Below are 18,028 nucleotides of genomic sequence, written 5' to 3'. Positions count from 1 at the left end.
CACATCTTTGAAAATGACAGCCAGTGAAAACTGGAAGAACATTTTAGAAAATCTTCATAAGGTTGCAAGGAAGTATAATCACTTTGAAACAGGAACAGTAAGTCATAAGGACAGAAAGATAGCTGTTTGACAACCCAGCAGTGTGGGAGGAAAGAGTGTAGGGAGATTTGAAATGTAATGTTAAAATGAAGGACAATTCATTCTGCAGAAAATTGAGTTGATGATGTGGAAAACTTTGGAAGTCCTCCCAAAATGCACAGAGGAGATAAAAATGAGAGACAAGGTGATAGATCTGGAGCCCAGGAATGGAGGCCCAGTCTGCAGGTATGTGAATACTCCCAAGGAAGAAACCAAAGGATTGGGATAGAAGAGCGATTTAAAATATCTTAACTGAAGAGAGAGCATCCTCCTGGGTTGAACAAATTAAGCGTGTAGATTAAAAGGGAAAGCTAATGAAAAGAACCTCTACCTAGGCGTATCCCAGGAACATCTGTGCGTTCTGCATTGGTGGTGGGAGTGGAACTGTTACAAAGAAAATCTTTAAAGGGGTGAAAATAAGGTTGGTGTCCATCCCTAGAGTACTCTATGCCAGGGGCTAATAGACTTGCCTTAGAATTTTGAGGAGAAAGGTTGCTCCCTTCCTCCTCTCCCCCCGACCCTGAACTTTATGGATAGCTAAGATAGCGGAAAGACACCAGAAAGACATTCTCAGGTATTCAAGTCTCAAAATACATGCTCTTTAAAAACTTACTCTGAAAAGGCATCTCGTCTTACTGAGGATGAATCTGTTAACTAAGCCTTGAAAGGAGGGGGTGGACTTCTCTGAGTCACTGCCATAGCCCAGTAGCAAAATCCTGACAGAAAGCATTATCTCCACGAAGTATGCCTGATTGCAGTGGCCATGTTAATTGACCTGTGAAACTGGAGAGCTTGCTGCCTTCTTTCTTGGTGCCATCTGAAGAAACTGAAAAAATAACCTCCTTCGTTACACATTCTCATAACTTACTGTGGGAATAATTTTGCAGTTGGTGGGAGATACTTCTCTGAAAAACCTGTCCCTTAGTCATGTGTGCTTCCATAATCAGAACTCTGATTTCATGTGATTACAAATATACCACTTCAGTTTAGGAAAAAGAAGGAAAAGAAATCCAGGGGAGGTGTTTCAGGTGATAGGTCTAGGAGTGACCTTTCTGTTTTTGTAAATTCTAAGACAAATTTTTTTTAAAAAATTATTTATTATTATTTAATAAAAATTAAAATGAAGCCCCTTATTTTTTTAGCGTAATAGTGTAAGCCATTAATTCCATCCTGCTTATTTCTTTTAAAATTAGTTGTAAAAGATACATCTTACTTAAGCTGCTTGGTTAAGAATCTTAAATGGGTGAGAAACCCAGGTGGTAAAGTTACTGATAAAACTTTTGAGTGTAATTGACAGCACTAATTCTGTACCTCCTTACTGTAATGGTGACGGGTCTAAATTTACAGTTTTCTATGGTCAGGAATATGACAGAATTAGTAAGCGCTCAGGTCAGAGGCTTCCCTGGTGGGTCAGACGGTAAAGAATCTGCCTGCCATGCGGGAGACCTGGGTTTGATCCCCGGGTTGGGAAGATCCCGTGGAGGAGGGCGTGTCAGTCCACTCCAGTGTTCTTGCCTGGAGAATCCCCATGGACAGAGGAACCTGGAGGGCTACAGTCCATGGGGTCACAAAGAGTCGGACACGACTGAGTGACTAAACATTAGACAGGTCATAGAACAGGCTCTTAGTTGTGGGAATTCAGAGAGATTTGACTTCTCGAAGTTAGAAGCTTCTCATGAGGGCTAGAAAGCAAGGAGAATTCATAAAGATGCTGTATTTATTGCTACAGAAAAAGTTGCCCTAAAACTTAGTAGCTTTATAAAACATCAGCTTCAAGTTCAGTTCCTGAAATCAGGAATCTAGGAGCAGCTTAGCTGTGTGATTCTGGTTCAGAGTCTGTCTTTTACAGTCTCACTGTTGGTAAGGGCTCTCGTTGTCTCAAGGGTCAGCTGGGGCTGAGGAATCCACTTCCATGCTCACTCACAGGGCTGTTGGTAGATCTCATTTCCTAACAGCCTGCTGGATTGAGAGTCTCAGTTCCTTTTCATGGGCCCCTCTTACAGGGCTGTTAGCATCCTTGAGACATGGTCGTTGGCCTCCCATAGAGCAGATGGTCTGACAGAGAAGGTGGAGAGGGAGAGAGCAGGCTCTCCCTTCAGTACCCAAGTCTCAGACATGACATACCGTTCCATCTGCCTGTGCTGTTGGTTACACAGGCCAATCAGGGTGTGAAACACCAGAAGGCTGGCATCATCGGGAGTCATGCGGGAGTCTGGTTAGCACGGGTGGCTACTGGTCTTCTGAAAATTTTTCATTACTTAGGGTGAAGCTAAGTTCAGGAATAATATTCTCAGAGTAATTATTTTCTCAGAACTTACTAAGAGAATGTTTTTACTTTGATTTCAAAGAAAGGACATTCAGGAACTATAAAGGCAAGGAAGATGTAGATTCCTGAGAATATATGTTGTATTTTCAGTATACTGAAAATGGTTGTTATGTTTTAAATTTTAAGATGTAGCACGAGGGAGAGAGGATCTTTTCTGAAGTGAGTTTGTAATTCATTTTCATGCTGTTCAGCACGTACGATGCATTTTTAGCTTATAAGCTGTAGTCTTCAAAATCCAGCTAGGATTTCAGCTGTATCTGAATGTTCTAAGTAGCAAAAAGCAAAGAGTAAACTCTTTGCCTAGTTCAGTCAGTCTGTTTGCATTTTCAGGTAAATGAAAGTGAGAAGTGCTGAAATTCATAATTATGTTCTGAATAAACCTGAGTTGACTTTGAGTAAATGAGGTGACTCTCCATCACCTGTGTCTCAGTGGCCATTCAGTGCGTACCTGGGCTGTGGAGATACACTGCCCTGGTTCTGATGCTTGTTGTGCAGTGTGGGACGAGTTGCTTAATCTTGCTGAGCCACATGCCTTCATCTGTAGTATGGGGTTGACATGGTTATCTCATAGACTTTGAGGGTGAAAAAAATGAAATATTGACTGTAAAGCACTTAGTGCTTTGTTGGGTCTGTAGAAGAACTCAGTAAATGATGCTATTGGTGCCAATAAGTAATAGTAGCCTTTTTTCATAATTAAATTTGTTTATTTTTAGTTGAAGGATAATTGCTTTACAATATTGTGTTGGTTTCTGCCAAACATTAACATGAATCAGCCATAGGTATCTACGTCCCCTCCCTCTTGAACCTCCCTACCACGTCCCTCCCCAACCCACCCCTCTAGGTTGTTACAGAGCCCCAGTTTGAGTTCCCTGAGCCATACAGAATAGTAGCTTTCTGTATTAATAGTTTTCCTAATAATTCAAATAAACTGTGGAAAATTCTGAAAAAGATGGGAATACCAGACCACCTGACCTGCCTCTTGAGAAACTTGTGTGCAGGTCAGGAAGCAACAGTTAGAACTGGACATGGAACAACAGACTGGTTCCAAATAGAAAAAGGAGTACGTCAAGGTTGTATCTTGTCACCCTGCTTATTTAACTTATATGCAGAGTACATCATGAGGAACGCTGGGCTGGAAGAAGCACAAGCTGGAATCAAGATTGCTGGGAGAAATCTCAATAACCTCAGATATGCAGATGACACCACCCTTATGGCAGAAAGTGAAGAGGAACTCAAAAGCCTCTTGATGAAAGTGAAAGAGGAGGTGAAAAGGTTGGCTTGAAGCTCAACATTCAGAAAATAAAGATCATGGCATTGGTCCCATCACTTCATGGGAAATAGATGGGGAAACAGTGGAAACAGTGTCAGACTTTTTTTGGGCTCCAGAATCACTGTGGATGCTGATTGCAGCCAGGAAATTAAAAGACGCTTACTCCTTGGAAGGAAAGTTATGACCAACCTAGATAGTATATTAAAAAGCAGAGATATTACTTTGCCAACCAAGGTCTGTCTAGTCAAGGCTATGGTTTTTCCAGTGGTCATGTATGGATGTGAGAGTTGGACTGTGAAGAAGGCTGATCGCCGAAGAATGGATGCTTTTGAACTGTGGTGCTGGAGAAGACTCTTGAGAGTCCCTTGGACTGCAAGGAGATCCAGCCAGTCCATTCTAAAGGAGATCAATCCTGGGTGTTCATTGGAAGGACTGATGCTAAAGCTGAAACTCTCATACTTTGGCCACCTCATGCGACAAGTTGACTCACTCGAAAAGACTCTGATGCTGGGAAGGATTGGGGGCGGGAGGAGAAGGGGATGACAGAGAATGAGATGGCTGAATGGCATCACCAACTCGATGGACATGAGTTTGAGTGAACTCTGGGAGTTGGTGATGGACAGGGAGGCCTGGCATGCTGTGATTCATGGGGTCGCAAAGAGTCGGACACTACTGAGCGACTGAACTGAACTGAATAATTCAAATGCCAAACCCCTTCTTGGGACACTTGTCTAATGTCTGCTGAGAGCAGTGTCTCCCTCTCTTGGGTGAAACCCACTGTGGGAAAAATGCTAGGTTTCATAGGTCACATGTTAGTTTTCCATTCAAAGTGAAAATAGATTTGAGTCCTACAGAATTTTTAGATGGAGGTATAATTGAGAGTCCCATTGAATTTAGATGACTATTTTAATAAGAATGCCAGTGAGATAATTACTACTACTGTTAGCCTCTAAAATAATATTATTGGGAAACATACAAAAATATATCATCCTAGAAGTAGCCTTTGAGTCTTTCATCCTTTGCCTTTGCATAATAGCTCTAGACTCCACAGATACATCCTAGACTCCGTACATGGTAACATACGTAATACATCCTCGTATCACATCCTCAGAACAATCCATCCACATTTTAACATGCATGGAAATAGGATTAGAGAGGTGTGGTGACATGACACAAAAGCCATACAAGGGGAGGCAGCAGAGCTGATTTGAATGAGTTCATTTCATTTACGCAGCGTTTACTGAATGCCTGTTGTGTGCCAGGTGCTGTATTAGGCATTGGGGACATTGAGGTGAGCGAGGTATCTCCTTCTTTCCCAGCCTGGATCTCTCTCTTCCATGGCTGTAGGATATTCTCTCTGTCTGGGCTAAGCCGGGAAGGGTGACCTGTACAACTCGTGAGGAGTTTCAGTTCTTCAGACCAGTTAGCCTGAAGGTCCTACCTGCTCATGGTGGGATCTGCTAGACCTCAGACTGTTTGAGGCTCTGACCCAGTCCTGGCAACGGAATGACATTGTTTCCTCTATAGGATGTTGACCTCTCTGAAGGAGAGGAAAAGACAAGGTTTTCACTACCTGCCGTCTTTGTGGGCTTTGTCTTGTTACTTTTTCGGATGATTGATCAAGGCTGAGTGTCTGTCTCTCTAAGCTTCAGAGAACTATAGTGAAGTGGATACCAGAGGTAGTATCTCATTTTCTTTTTCTTATAAAAATGAGGAACAGAGCTATTTTCCTTGCCTAGTAAAATTGCCCATAGCAGAAAAAGGTATAAACCCTTTTCAAGATTTTGTAATAGGAAAAATGTGTAGTAGTCTACCGTCTTTGAACTTTTTGACTTTGTGATCTATAAAGGTACTAAAAGACAGTTGTTTTTATTGGAAGATAAGTGTTTATTTTTAACAGAATATTAAACATTCTGTTTAATTAGCTGAATTAACATTTTACAGTTGACTGAATCATTAAAATCCTGCTAATCTGATTTTTTTAATGGTAATCTCTGATTCAGAAGTGAATGAAGGCCACAGGACTTTTTCCTGTAAATTGGAAAAGGAAAGATTTACTTCTGTTTCTTAGCTCGCCCTACATTGCTGTATGCTCCATCATGGTGTTTATGTGCAAACAATGCCATCAAGTTCCCGTTTTTGTCCTCAGTAAATTATGCAAATCGTTTGTTTTACATGTAGTTAGATTTTCACAGTGCAAGTTCTTCTGGGGACATAGAATTAGCAGATGCTATCAGATGAAATAGTCATCTCCAGATACTGGTGGAATGATGATACTTTTATGTTATAAGTGTTCTGTAAGGCACACATTATTTTCTCAATGAAGAAAATACATATCTCCCTTGAACACACTCTTAAAATCCTAGTGATGTTTCTGTGACATCATTGCCATTACTCTAATTAACTATATATAGAAAACTTACAGACAAGTTTAGTTCAAGCTCTTTCAAGAACAGTGAGTCTCTTTAAATACTGTTGACAGAAATAGAAAATATAGAGGGACAGGAAGGTTTTAGGTTACCCATACCTTCCTGGATCCAGCAGATCACTCCCTTTATTTAGAGCCTGAGGAGATAATGGAAACCATGCAAAAAAAGATGAAAGAAATATGGTGTCTTGTAGTGCTTACAGGTGGCTGGAAATGAATGGGGGCAGAAGCCATAGACCTTGTAATAAGGCCACAGTTTTAATTTCTTAATTGGAAATATTCAAATAGAGGGGCCCATAGACATTGCAGGGTCAAACTTCTAATACCCATAGAGCAGGAAACAGCAAATTTCCTCTGTAAAAAGCCAGCTGGCAAGTATTTGGGGGCTTCGTGGGTAATATATGTTCTCTATTGCAACTCCTCAACTCTGCAGTCGTAGTGTGAAAGAAGCCAGAATCTGTAAGTCAGCGAATGAGCAAAACTGTATTGGAACTTTTGGCTCAGAGGTTAAAGCGTCTGCCTCCAATGCAGGAGACCTGGGTTCGATCCCTGGGTCGGGAAGATCCCCTGGAGAAGGAAACGGTAACCCACTCCAGTATTCTTGCCTGGAGAATCCCATGGGCGGAGAAGCCTGGTAGGCTACAGTCCACGGGGTCGCAAAGAGTCGGACACGACTGAGCGACGGAACGGAACGGAATGGAAAACTTTATTTATGGACACTGAAATTTGAATTTTGTGTCATGTCTCTATGTCACAAAATAGTCTCCTTTTGATCTCCTCCTCTACCTGGTGATTTAAAACTATAAAAACCATTCTTAGCTCACAGCCTATACAAAAATAGTTGACAGGCTGTTGTTTGATGACCCTTACATCTCAGTGATATGCTAACCAAGAATGCATATAACACAGTGGTGGAGTAGAATGTTTGTTTTATGGTCTGATGTGCTTTTTAAGCCCTCCTTAACATCTAGAGGAGCTAAAAAATAAATATGGTTTACTTTTGAGGTAAGATGATAGTAATAAAGTAGTTGATATGAGAGAATGTGCAGTAAGACTCGGAGTTAGAGTATACCACGGATACCCTCAGGAACTTGCTAAAAACAAAAACAGCACCATAAAGTTAGCAGGCACCATTCCTTAAACTCAGAAGTAGGAAGGTTGCAGTAGCCCGTGAGGATGTCTTCTGGATTTAACTGAAGAGCGCTTTGAAGATTCTAAATCCATCAGAATCCAGTGGTGCTAAGTTTTGTGAGACAGTTCTCATAATGACACCTGAGAATGTTCCCATTTATAAGTGCAGAGGAAAATAAAATGAAAGAAGTTTTAAAGAAATCAGGTATGTTTTATTGGCTCTTACTGCAACAAATTTCTTGGATCTGTTACCCAGAGACAAGCTTAAGTGAGGAAACACTGCTCCATAATTTAACTGGCATTTTTAGGATTTAGTGTTGGCAAGACATTTGGAAATGTTGCAAAATACAAAATATTTTCAGAGTTTGGATCCAGAAATGCAGACGGGGGTTTTGCCAAGTCTATTCTTTATGCAACAGGGTGAGGATGCTGCTTCTGTCTTCTAGAGCATGTGAACGAACTTGACTAGCTTGGAAGGAAACATCCCCATCAAGGAAATGGCTAGTATTGTAAAGAATAGAGAACTTTTTCTTGCGCCAGATAAATCGAATTTGATAATTAGGTGGGAGAAACGCAGCATCCCAAGAGGCAGAGTCAGATGTTGAAAGTAGTTCAGGATGAAGCTGACTTGGACAGCATTCTGTGGGGCCAAAGTTTTTATTTCGGTGAATTCAAATGGAATTTGTTTTTAGATTTTCATTTTTAACCTTATTTTTAAAGTGAATTTTGTTGTATCCACTTGATATCAAGAGACATTAAATTTAGAAAATATAATTTTTGTCATACTGATTTTTATTTTCCTGGGTTTTTGTTTGCTGCTTTGTAAATGGGAATACTTGAAACATGCTGGATATCTTTAAAGTTACACAGCTTCATTTGAAACTGATAGTTGACAATATTTAAAAATAAATTTGGTTGATAAATTTGTGTTAATATACCAAAGCAGGTTGAAATTTACTTCCATGAGCGTCTGTCTATTAAATAGCTTCCTTTCGGTAAACCAACAAAGTGACTTGCGATCTTTTGAAAGTACTTTAAAATATAAGTAAAAGTTTGACAATTCTCCTCTTCTTACATTTCTTTTTTTGGGGGGGAAATGAATTTACCCCTATCCTTAATTGTGAAATTTATATTTCTGATTGGCTAATGAGTTAGAGTGAAATGAGGGAAACTTGGGATTTTTCGACATGAAAACCAGAAGATGAATGGACAGCTTCGTTTTGACTGGACCTGATGTGTTCTCTTGTGTTTTACTCTTTTTTTCAGTGAAACCAGCAGTGTGTGTAGCAGCAGTGACACGGGGCTCTTTACCAACGATGAAGGCCGGCAAGGTAATCATGATCCTAGCTTTGGGACATTGGTTCAGCGTTTCTGGGAGGATTCGGGTGGTTCTAGGAGTGCCTCACTGCGAGTATGATGGTTGTCTGTGAAAGTGGTTCTCAAACTTTAGGACATAAAAACAGTGTGGGGAACTGTTAAAACTGCAAGTTCCTGAGCTCCTCAGATTGGTCTGGAGTTAGCCCCTGGAGTTTACATTTTCTGTAAGTACCTGTGGTGATTTTTTTTTTTTAATGCAGGTAGTTCAGAATTTGAGGATCATTGATCCAGGGGTGTTATAGTATCAAGGAAGGAACTTTGGAAGGTTGCTTTTTATTAAAACCAAAAAAAAATATTGTAATTCATTCAGTTCAGTTGCTCAGTCGTGTCCAACTCTTTGCGACCCCATGAATCACAGCACGCCAGGCCTCCCTGCCCATCACCAACTCCCGGAGTTCACTCAAACTCATGTCCATCAAGTCAGTGATGCCATCCAGCCATCTCATTCTCTGTCGTCCCCGTCTCCTCCCACCCCCAATCCCTCCCAGCATCAGACTCTTTTCCAGTGAGTCAACTTGTCGCATGAGGTGGCCAGAGTATTGGAGTTTCAGCTTTAGCATCAGTCCTTCCAATGAACACCCAGGATTGATCTCCTCTAGAATGGACTGGCTGGATCTCCTTGCAGTCCAAAGGACTCTCAAGTTTTCTCCAGCACCACAGTTCAAAAGCATCCATTCTTTGGCGATCAGCCTTCTTCACAGTCCAACTCTCACATCCATACATGACCCCGGGAAAAACCATAGCCTTGACTAGACGGACCTTTGTTGGCAAAGTAATATCTCTCCTTTTTAATATACTATCTAGGTTGGTCATAACTTTCCTTCCAAGGAGTACGCGTCTTTTAATTTCATGGCTGCAGTCAGCATCTGCAGTGAGTTTGGAGCCCAAAAAACAAAGTCTGACACTGTTTCCACTGTTTCCCATGAAGTGATGGGACCAGATGCCATGATCTTTGTTTTCTGAATGTTGAGCTTCAAGCCAACCTTTTCACTCTCCTCTTTCACTTTCATCAAGAGGCTTTTGAGTTCCTCTTTACTTTCTGCCATAAGGGTGGTGTCATCTGCGTATCTGAGGTTATTGATATTTCTCCCGGAAATCTTGATTCCAGCTTGTGCTTCTTCCAGCCCAGCTTTCCTCATGATGTACTCTGCATTTAGGTTAAATAAGCAGGGTGACAATATACAGCCTTGACGTGCTCCTTTTCCTATTTGGAACCAGTCTGTTGTTCCACGTCCAGTTCTAACTGTTGCTTCCTGACCTGCATACAGGTTTCTCAAGAGGCAGGTCAGTGATCTGGTATTCCTGTCTCTTTCAGAATTTTCCACAGTTTTTTGTGATCCATACAGTCAAAGGCTTTGGCATAGTCAATGAAGTAGAAATAGATGTTTTTCTGGAACTCTCTTGCTTTCTCCATGATCCAGTGGATGTTGGCAATTTGATCTCTGGTGCCTCTGCCTTGTCTAAAACCTGCTTGAACATCTGGAAGTTCACGGTTCACATATTGCTGAAGCCTAGCTTGGAGAATTTTTAGCATGACTTTACTAGCGTGTGAGATGAGTGCAATTGTGCGGTAGTTTGAGCATTCTTTGGCATTGCCTTTCTTTGGGATTGAAATGAAGACTGACCTTTTCCAGTCCAGCGGCCACTGCTGAGTTTTCCAAATTTGCTGGCATGTTGAGTGCAGCACTTTCACAGCATCATCTTTCAGGATTTGAAATAGCTCAATTGGAATTCCATCACCTCCACTAGCTTTGTTGTTAGTGATGATCTCTAAGGCCCACTTGACTTCACATTCCAAGATGTCTGGCTCCAGGTGAGTGATCACGCCATCATGATTATCTGGGTAGTGAAGATCTATTTTGTACAGTTCTTTTGTGTATTCTTGCCACCTCTTCTTAATATCTTCTGCTTCTGTTAGGTCCATACCATTTCTGTCCTTTATTGAGCCCGTCTTTGCATGAAATGTTCCCTTGATATCTTTAATTTTCTTGAATAGGTCTCTTGTTTTTCGTGTTTTGTTGTTTTCTTCTATTTCTTTGCATTGATCGCTGAGGAAGGCTTTCTTATCTCTCCTTTTTTTCTTTGGAACTCTGCATTCAGATGCTTATATCTTTCCTTTTCTCCTTTGCTTTTCGCTTCTCTTCTTTTCACAGCTATTTGTAAGGCCTCCTCAGACAGCCATTTTGCTTTTTTGCATTTCTTTTCCATGGAGATGGTCCTGGATGATAAGTTGCTTTTTATTAAAATAAAAAAATAGCCATAAGGTTATTTTGTAACATTGTATTACTAGATGGTAAGGCATTCTTATTTTCACATGGAGAGAATTTACTTTTTAACCTTATTTATAAATGACTGTTTATACAGTTCATGAGGTTTTCATGACAAGTATACTGGGGTGGTTTGCTATGCTCTCCTCCAGTGGATCACGTTTTGTCAGAACTCTGCTGTGACTCGTCCATCTTGGGTGGCCCTGCACGGCATGACTCATAGCTTCATTGAGTTATGCAAGCCCCCTTGCCATGACCTAACACCTGCTTGAACATGGAAGGCAGTGATCCATGAAGGGGGCATCACTGATGCAATGAACAGGAGCTTGGGCAAACTCCAGGAGATGGTGAGGGACAGGGAGGCCTGGCATGCTGCAGTCCATGGGGTCGCAAAAGAGTTGGACACGACTGGGCGACTAAACAACAATAAATGACCATAGTGTTCTGGGTGAATAGATTATAGGAAAGATCGTTTTTCTGAAGTTTAGTAGAAACTTCCTGTGAGGAAGGCTTGTATGTGTTAGTTACCAGTTCTTTATTTTTACTGTTTAAATAGTAGTTTGATCTTGTCCTGTACACTTTTGTGCTACACTAAGTGTGTGACAGTAAGAATTTTTTATAGCTCCTTTAGACTGTGGCTTTCTTTTTTTTTAATCTTTTCCAGAAGTCAGGTATAAGGCAATTTATTTATTTGTTTACATATATTAAGTTTTTAATTCTAAACAAGTATCAATCATATAGAAAGTAAACAAAATAGAATAATGAACCTCATGAGCCAGTCAGACAGTTTCAACACTTTTCAACTTTCTGCCATTATTTCATGTTTCCACCCACTCTCTACCCCACATTCCACTTATTATTTTTATCATTTTTTTGTTATAATTTATATAAATTGAAATGTGCATATCTTAGCTACATGATTTTGACAAACAAATGAAGTCCTGTAACCTCCCAACTGATAATATAGAACATTGCTGTCTATCCAGGGATTTCTTTTATGTCCCTTCTTTGTCATTCCCTGCCCTGGCAATTAATGTTCTGATTTTATTTTGCACTTCAGATTAGTTTTGCCAGTTGGAGAACTTCATAAATGGAATCACAGAATGTTCATTTCTTTGTGTTTGGCTTCTTCTGCTCATCTAAAGTCTGTAAAATTTATCTGTGATATTTTCATTTATGAGTAATTTGTTCCCTTTTATTTCCAGTTCAGTTCAGTCACTCAGTCGTGTCCGACTATTTGTGACCCCATGGACTGCAGCACGCCAGGCTTCCCTGTCCTTCACTGTCTCCTGGAGTTGGCTCAGATTCATGTCTATTGAGTCGGTGATGATATCTAACCATCTCATCCTCTGCTGCCCCCTTCTTCTTTTTGCCTTCAATGTTTCCCAGCATCAGAGTCTTTTCCAGTGAATTGACTCTTCGTATCAGGTGGCTAAAGTATTGGAGCTTCAGCTTGAGCGTCAGTTCTTCCAATGAATATTCCTGGTTGATTTCCTTTAGGATTGACTGGTTTGAGAATGTAATTTTATAAAGGGCAGACTGTGGTTTTCTTAATCTAAGTGAGTGATCTGCAGGTTTCTAAAGTCCCTTCTGAAATCCAGTGATTTTTCTCCAAGGGTTAAGTGATTGAAGGCCAGAAGCATGGTGGCTTTATGTCTAGGGTGATCCAGATTGGCTTCTTAGTAACTGAAGGGATCCCAGGACTTAGGTGAGATTTAGGTTCCAAATCCTAATTTTGGAAAGAGACCATGGGGAGGTGTCTCACCCATGCCTCAGAGTTGTGGGCACACGTGGAGTTGTTGACCTTCCCACTCTAATGGAGACTGTTGTGAGTGCATTTCTATCCCTTTCTGGTTCTGAGGGAGCTAGGTGTCATTAGAAACTGTGCATATACACTCCTGCATAGTCTGTAGCTAGGGTGTTGATTCTCTTATCTCATACCAGGAAAGTTTGGTTGTCTTTTCATGAATGAACTGGAGCATATTTTCAGAATTACTAATAATAAGATTTGCTCTTTTTCTTTGCTTTTACTATAGTATCATAATGCATCTCTCAAAGGTTATGATGTGTATACAGAGGTGTAAGAAAGTGTGGCGTTACTAAAACAGATTTAAGTTTTGGGCCTTTGGAAAGCCTTCCATTGACAAGAAATCCTTGGTCTATTACGGAAGGTCATAGAATATTTTATAGCCCCAGCTTTTCCCTTTGTCTCTGCCTCACCTTCACACATTCCGGTGATACTTAGATGCTTAGAATTCTTAGCACAAAGGTATGTTTCTTCCTGCTTCTGTGTCTTTCCTTATGTTGGTCTCTCTGCCTGAAATCTCATCCTTGAATGGTTGGTCATCCTCCAACACTGTTCTCATTTTGCTCCTCTGGGGCATGTTTATGGACTACATCCATGGGTTGTTTTGCTCTCAATTTCTGGTTGGGTTTGGCTGTTCAGGAGGCAGTAGTGGAAGTGTGTGTGGGGGGGAGGTGAATGAGATTGGTTGTATCAGTCAAGTTTTTGTTATGATAACACTGTTTAGCACCCCCTAGGTTTTAGTGGTTTATTGTTGGGTTGGCCAAACAGTCCGTTCAGGTTTTGCTATAAGAAGCTATGGGAAAACTTGAGCAAACTTTGTGGCCAATCCAATACATTCATTTCTTGCCATGGGGCTGGGAGTTGGCTGTGGTTCAGCTGCTCTTGCCTGGGCTCAGCCTGTCTCCAAGCTTCAAGTTAGGTTTGTATCTACTCATTTTTTTCTTACTCTGGGACCTAGGCTAAAGGAGCAATGGCTGTGCGTGACATGGACTTCTCAGGGCAGAGGATGTGAATGCTAAGTGACCAAGCCAGGTCATATATGAATATTTAAAGCTTTTGCTTGAATCACGTCTGCTAATGTTCTACCTGAAGCCAGTCAGATGACTAAGCCCCATGTCTGTGGGATGAAAAAATGTGCTCTTCCTCAAGGGGTAGGCTCTGTGGCATCCCAGGGCAAAGGGTGTGAATGTATCATTCTATTATGGGGAGGCAGTGAAGAGGTGGAAACAGTAAAGCAGGGTGCCACATGGGATTAGAACTGTCCCTGACTCCCTTGCTGCTGGCTGCTTGTTTTGTGTTCTTCTGCTGAAGGCTGCCACTCCTGTTTGGACCCTTCTCCTATAACCACAGTTCTGTATGTTCTGGTAGCCATTTTTTCCCCCTGCTTCTGCAGGTGTAGGGATGGTAAAGACTCCCTGCTCTGCTGGCTCCGGGATGCCTCAACATCCCTTTGGCTTCTCTTAATACTGTCTACATGTTTGTAAATAATCACTGAAGTCTCAAATATCCCATTTAAATGTACACGTTTCCTAAAGGGATTCTGATCCAATCAGTGTACATATCATCTCCTATATCCCTTAACTCTTTTTCTTTCCCTGAACTTACTGCTTTCTTCGCTAACTGTATTACTTTATTGTTAACAGATGCATGCTTTTTCCATGGAAGCTTTTCAGAGGCAGGAGTTTTGTTTTTTTTTTTTTTCTACCACAGTAGTAACACATTACCTGGCATATAATAAGCTTTTAATAATTATTGGGGAACACAGATAAGGGGGAAATTCTCCTTTCTCTTCCTGAAACAAAATTGTACACAGAACCCAAAATTATAAAACAACTAAACTCATTCAGGTTAAAGCAAGCTCCTAGAGGAGCAGGAGGTCAGAGCCTGACCCACTCAGCCTCTCCCTTATTCTCTGGCAGCCCTCTTTTGAGGAGCTTCTGCATCAGGCATCCTAGTGAACCAGGGTTGAAGACTACTGGTGTAGATGAAGTCAGCAGGTTCCTTCCAGTTCAGTGAGTCCCTTTTTGTATTATCAAAAATCTGGAGTGAATGCTTGAGAACCAAAACAAACAAACAAAAAATTCCCTTATAGCCTGCTGTTTGTTATCAGAAAATTATGCTCTAGGTAAATATACTAATTAATAAAGGGCCCAAGGAACGCTTATGAACAGGAAGGAAATCACTGTATTGACTTGCAGTGAAACTGCTGCTGCTGCTGCTGCTAAGTCACTTCAGTCGTGTCCGACTCTGTGTGACCCCATACACGGCAGCCTACCAGGCTCCCCTGTCCCTGGGATTCTCCAGGCAAGAACACTGGAGTGGGTTGCCATTTCCTTCTCCAATGTGTGAAAGTGAAAAGCGAAAGTGAAGTCGCCCAGTCATGTCTGACGCATAGCGATCCCATGGACTGCAGCCCACCAGGCTCCTCCGTCCATGGGATTCTCCAGGCAAGAGCACTGGAGTGGGGTGCCATTGCCTCCTCCTGCAGTGAAACTGCTCATTGTTAATTCTGATGCCCGTCTTTTATTCATTCTTGTACCTGGTTAGGTTAGATGCCTTTAGAGTGATGGCTCTCCGAATGTGGTCTCCAGACCAGTTCAGCATCACCAGGGAGCTTGTTAGAAATGTGCATTCTTGGTCCTGTTTAGGCCAGAATCAGACATTTTGGCAGTACAGCCTAGCAGTCTGTGTTCTCGTAGCCCTTCCCCATCCTTCTGAAGCACACTAAAAGTTGAGAGCCACTGTTATAGAAAAACAGCTGTTGATGTTGTATTTTTATAAGGGAATACTTGGAGCAGCTTCTTTAGTGGCTTCTTTTCCCTTTTAAAGATCTCTGCAGTGATTTAAGAGTTATCATTAGTGATCCATGAATCTGATACTTCATGTGATTAACAGGTCTGAGCAACTTCCCTGAGATCCAGTACCCATCAGAGAATGAATGCAACGTGAACTCTTTAGATGTTCTAGTAATAATTTCCTTCATCCTTGTTGTTTTGAAAAGAGTGAGGGGTAGCAGACAGAAAGTTATCCGTCTTACTCTTTGTGGGCAGGAATAAGCTATTTTGGAAATTGAGATGTTTTCATAGTAGCCAGTAGAAAGACTTTTGAACCAAGAGTCTGGCTGTATGGTTCTAGTCTTGACTTTGTCAATAATTGAGTATGGCCTTGGGCAAATGGTATAACTTCTCGACAAGCCTTGGCGGGTATATTGTCTTTGTGGTTAGTTTTTTTTTTTTTTCCTTCTGGTAGCTTGGGTTGCTACTGTCAAGATGATTTTCTGTCCCATTAATGAGGTATCAAGGAAGAAACAAGGTATGAATATCCATTCTTTATTCACCTATTACAAGAAATAACAGCAAGAAATCCTGCAGAAATAGCCAGTTTCGAATTGAGAAATATTTGTGGGTTTTAGAAAACAAAGATCATGGCATCTGGTCCCATCACTTCATGGGAAATAGATGGGAAAACAGTGGAGACAGTGTCAGACTTTATTTTTTTGGGCTCCAAAATCACTGCGGATGCTGATTGCAGCCAGGAAATTAAAAGACGCTTACTCCTTGGAAGGAAAGTTATGACCAACCTAGATAGTATATTAAAAAGCAGAGACATTACTTTGCCAACAAAGGTCCAACTAGTCAAGGCTATGGTATTTCCCGTGGTCATGTATGGATGTGAGAGTTGGACTGGGAAGAAAGCTGATTGCCGAAGAATTGATGCTTTTGAACTGTGGTGCTGGAGAAGACTCTTGAGAGTCCCTTGGACTGCAAGGAGATCCAACCAGTCCATTCTAAAGGAGATCAATCCTGGGTGTTCATTGGAAGGACTGATGCTAAAGCTGAAACTGCAATACTTTGGCCACCTCATGCGACAAGTTGACTCACTGGAAAAGACTCTGATGCTGGGAAAGGTTGGGGGTGGGAGGAGAAGGAGACGACAGAGAATGAGATGGCTGGATGGCATCACCGACTCGATGGACATGAGTTTGAGTGAACTCCGGGAGTTGGTGATGGACAGGGAGGCCTGGCATGCTGTGATTCATGGGGTCGCAGAGAGTCGGACACGACTGAGCGACTGAACTGAACTGAACTGAACCTCCAAGTTCATTTATGCCACTTAAAATGGTACATGAGAGGCAGTTTATTTTTATGGTAAAGGCTTTGGAGTTATTCAGGCTTTGGATTAGTACTGTGGCTTCACTGTTACTAACTCTATCTTTATTTTTCTGGGCTTTAGTTGCCTGATTGATAAGTTGAAGTTAGTGTAATGTTTGGAAGAGAAAACAAATTTGCAGATTTTTTTAGCATGGGTTCTGGTAGGTGGACAGGACTTAGTAAGTGGTAACTTTGTTACTTTTTACTATCAAAAGCTTCCCACTATGTTTCATTGTGACATTTATGTGGAATTAGTTTGATGTCCCAGTTTTTGTCATTATATGGATCAAGAAGTAGCACATTTTTTTTTTTTTGTACTTTGACTTTATTTAAAAAAATATAATCAAACCTATATCACTGAGACATCATCTTCCCATTTGACTTCTCTTAGAGTACGTTAAAAATTCCAGCTTATGATGGAATCTCTTTCCTTTAGGGGATGATGAGCAGAGTGATTGGTTCTATGAAGGAGAATGCGTCCCAGGATTCACTGTCCCTAATCTGCTGCCCAAGTGGGCTCCTGACCACTGCTCCGAAGTAGAGAGAATGGATTCTGGACTGGATAAACTTTCCGATTCCACATTCCTTTTACCTTCTCGACCAGCTCAAAGAGGTGAGTTCCGAGGAGACCAAAACATACTTCATACTTCTATGTTCTCTCTGGGGGGAGTCCGCCTATGGCCCGCCCACTCATGCCTGTAAGCTTGCATTGACCGTCTGAATTTTAGAACTAGGCCAGGGAGTTGTCCAGAAGGTTCACAGTCTCAAAGCTTGAGGTTCTCTCCATTCTTACCTGAATCAATCCATGGAGACTCAGAATTTATATTAGCAGGGCATTCCTTCAGCTTGCTGTTGCCATCTGTGCCAGATTTAAGAAGCCTAGCAGTGTGTCACTGCTGCTTATCCTGCTGTGAAACTGATGGGCTCCTGAGTGCTCAGTGGAAGCCTGAAATAGTGGATCTTGGAACAGAACAGATTTCATTGACAACATTCATAACAACAACAGGCGTAATGACATTTTTTTAAATGGATGATTTTAAAATATTAAAAAAATTTTTATTTTAGTAATTCAGTTGTTGTGAGCTTTAACACGAATGCGTATCCTTTCCCTGTGCTTTGCCGCTGACTGTGAT

General features: G+C 41.3%; 1 protein-coding gene across 1 annotated transcript in view; it reads left to right on the top strand.

The window, feature by feature from the left end:
• Positions 1-18,028, top strand: part of GPATCH2L (G-patch domain containing 2 like) — a 62,758-nt gene that overhangs the window by 8,511 nt on the left and 36,219 nt on the right. The window contains 2 exon segments of the mRNA XM_088839421.1: positions 8,560-8,624; positions 17,332-17,508. Coding sequence (XP_088695547.1) covers positions 8,560-8,624; positions 17,332-17,508 — 242 coding nt within the window.

The sequence above is a fragment of the Moschus berezovskii genome, chromosome 9, assembly GCF_049115385.1.
Source record: "Moschus berezovskii isolate FMDL1 chromosome 9, NW_MosBer_1.0, whole genome shotgun sequence".
NCBI lineage: Eukaryota > Metazoa > Chordata > Mammalia > Artiodactyla > Moschidae > Moschus > Moschus berezovskii.
Note: the sequence above shows the minus strand (reverse complement) of the source record. Positions and strands in the feature narration are given on the sequence as shown.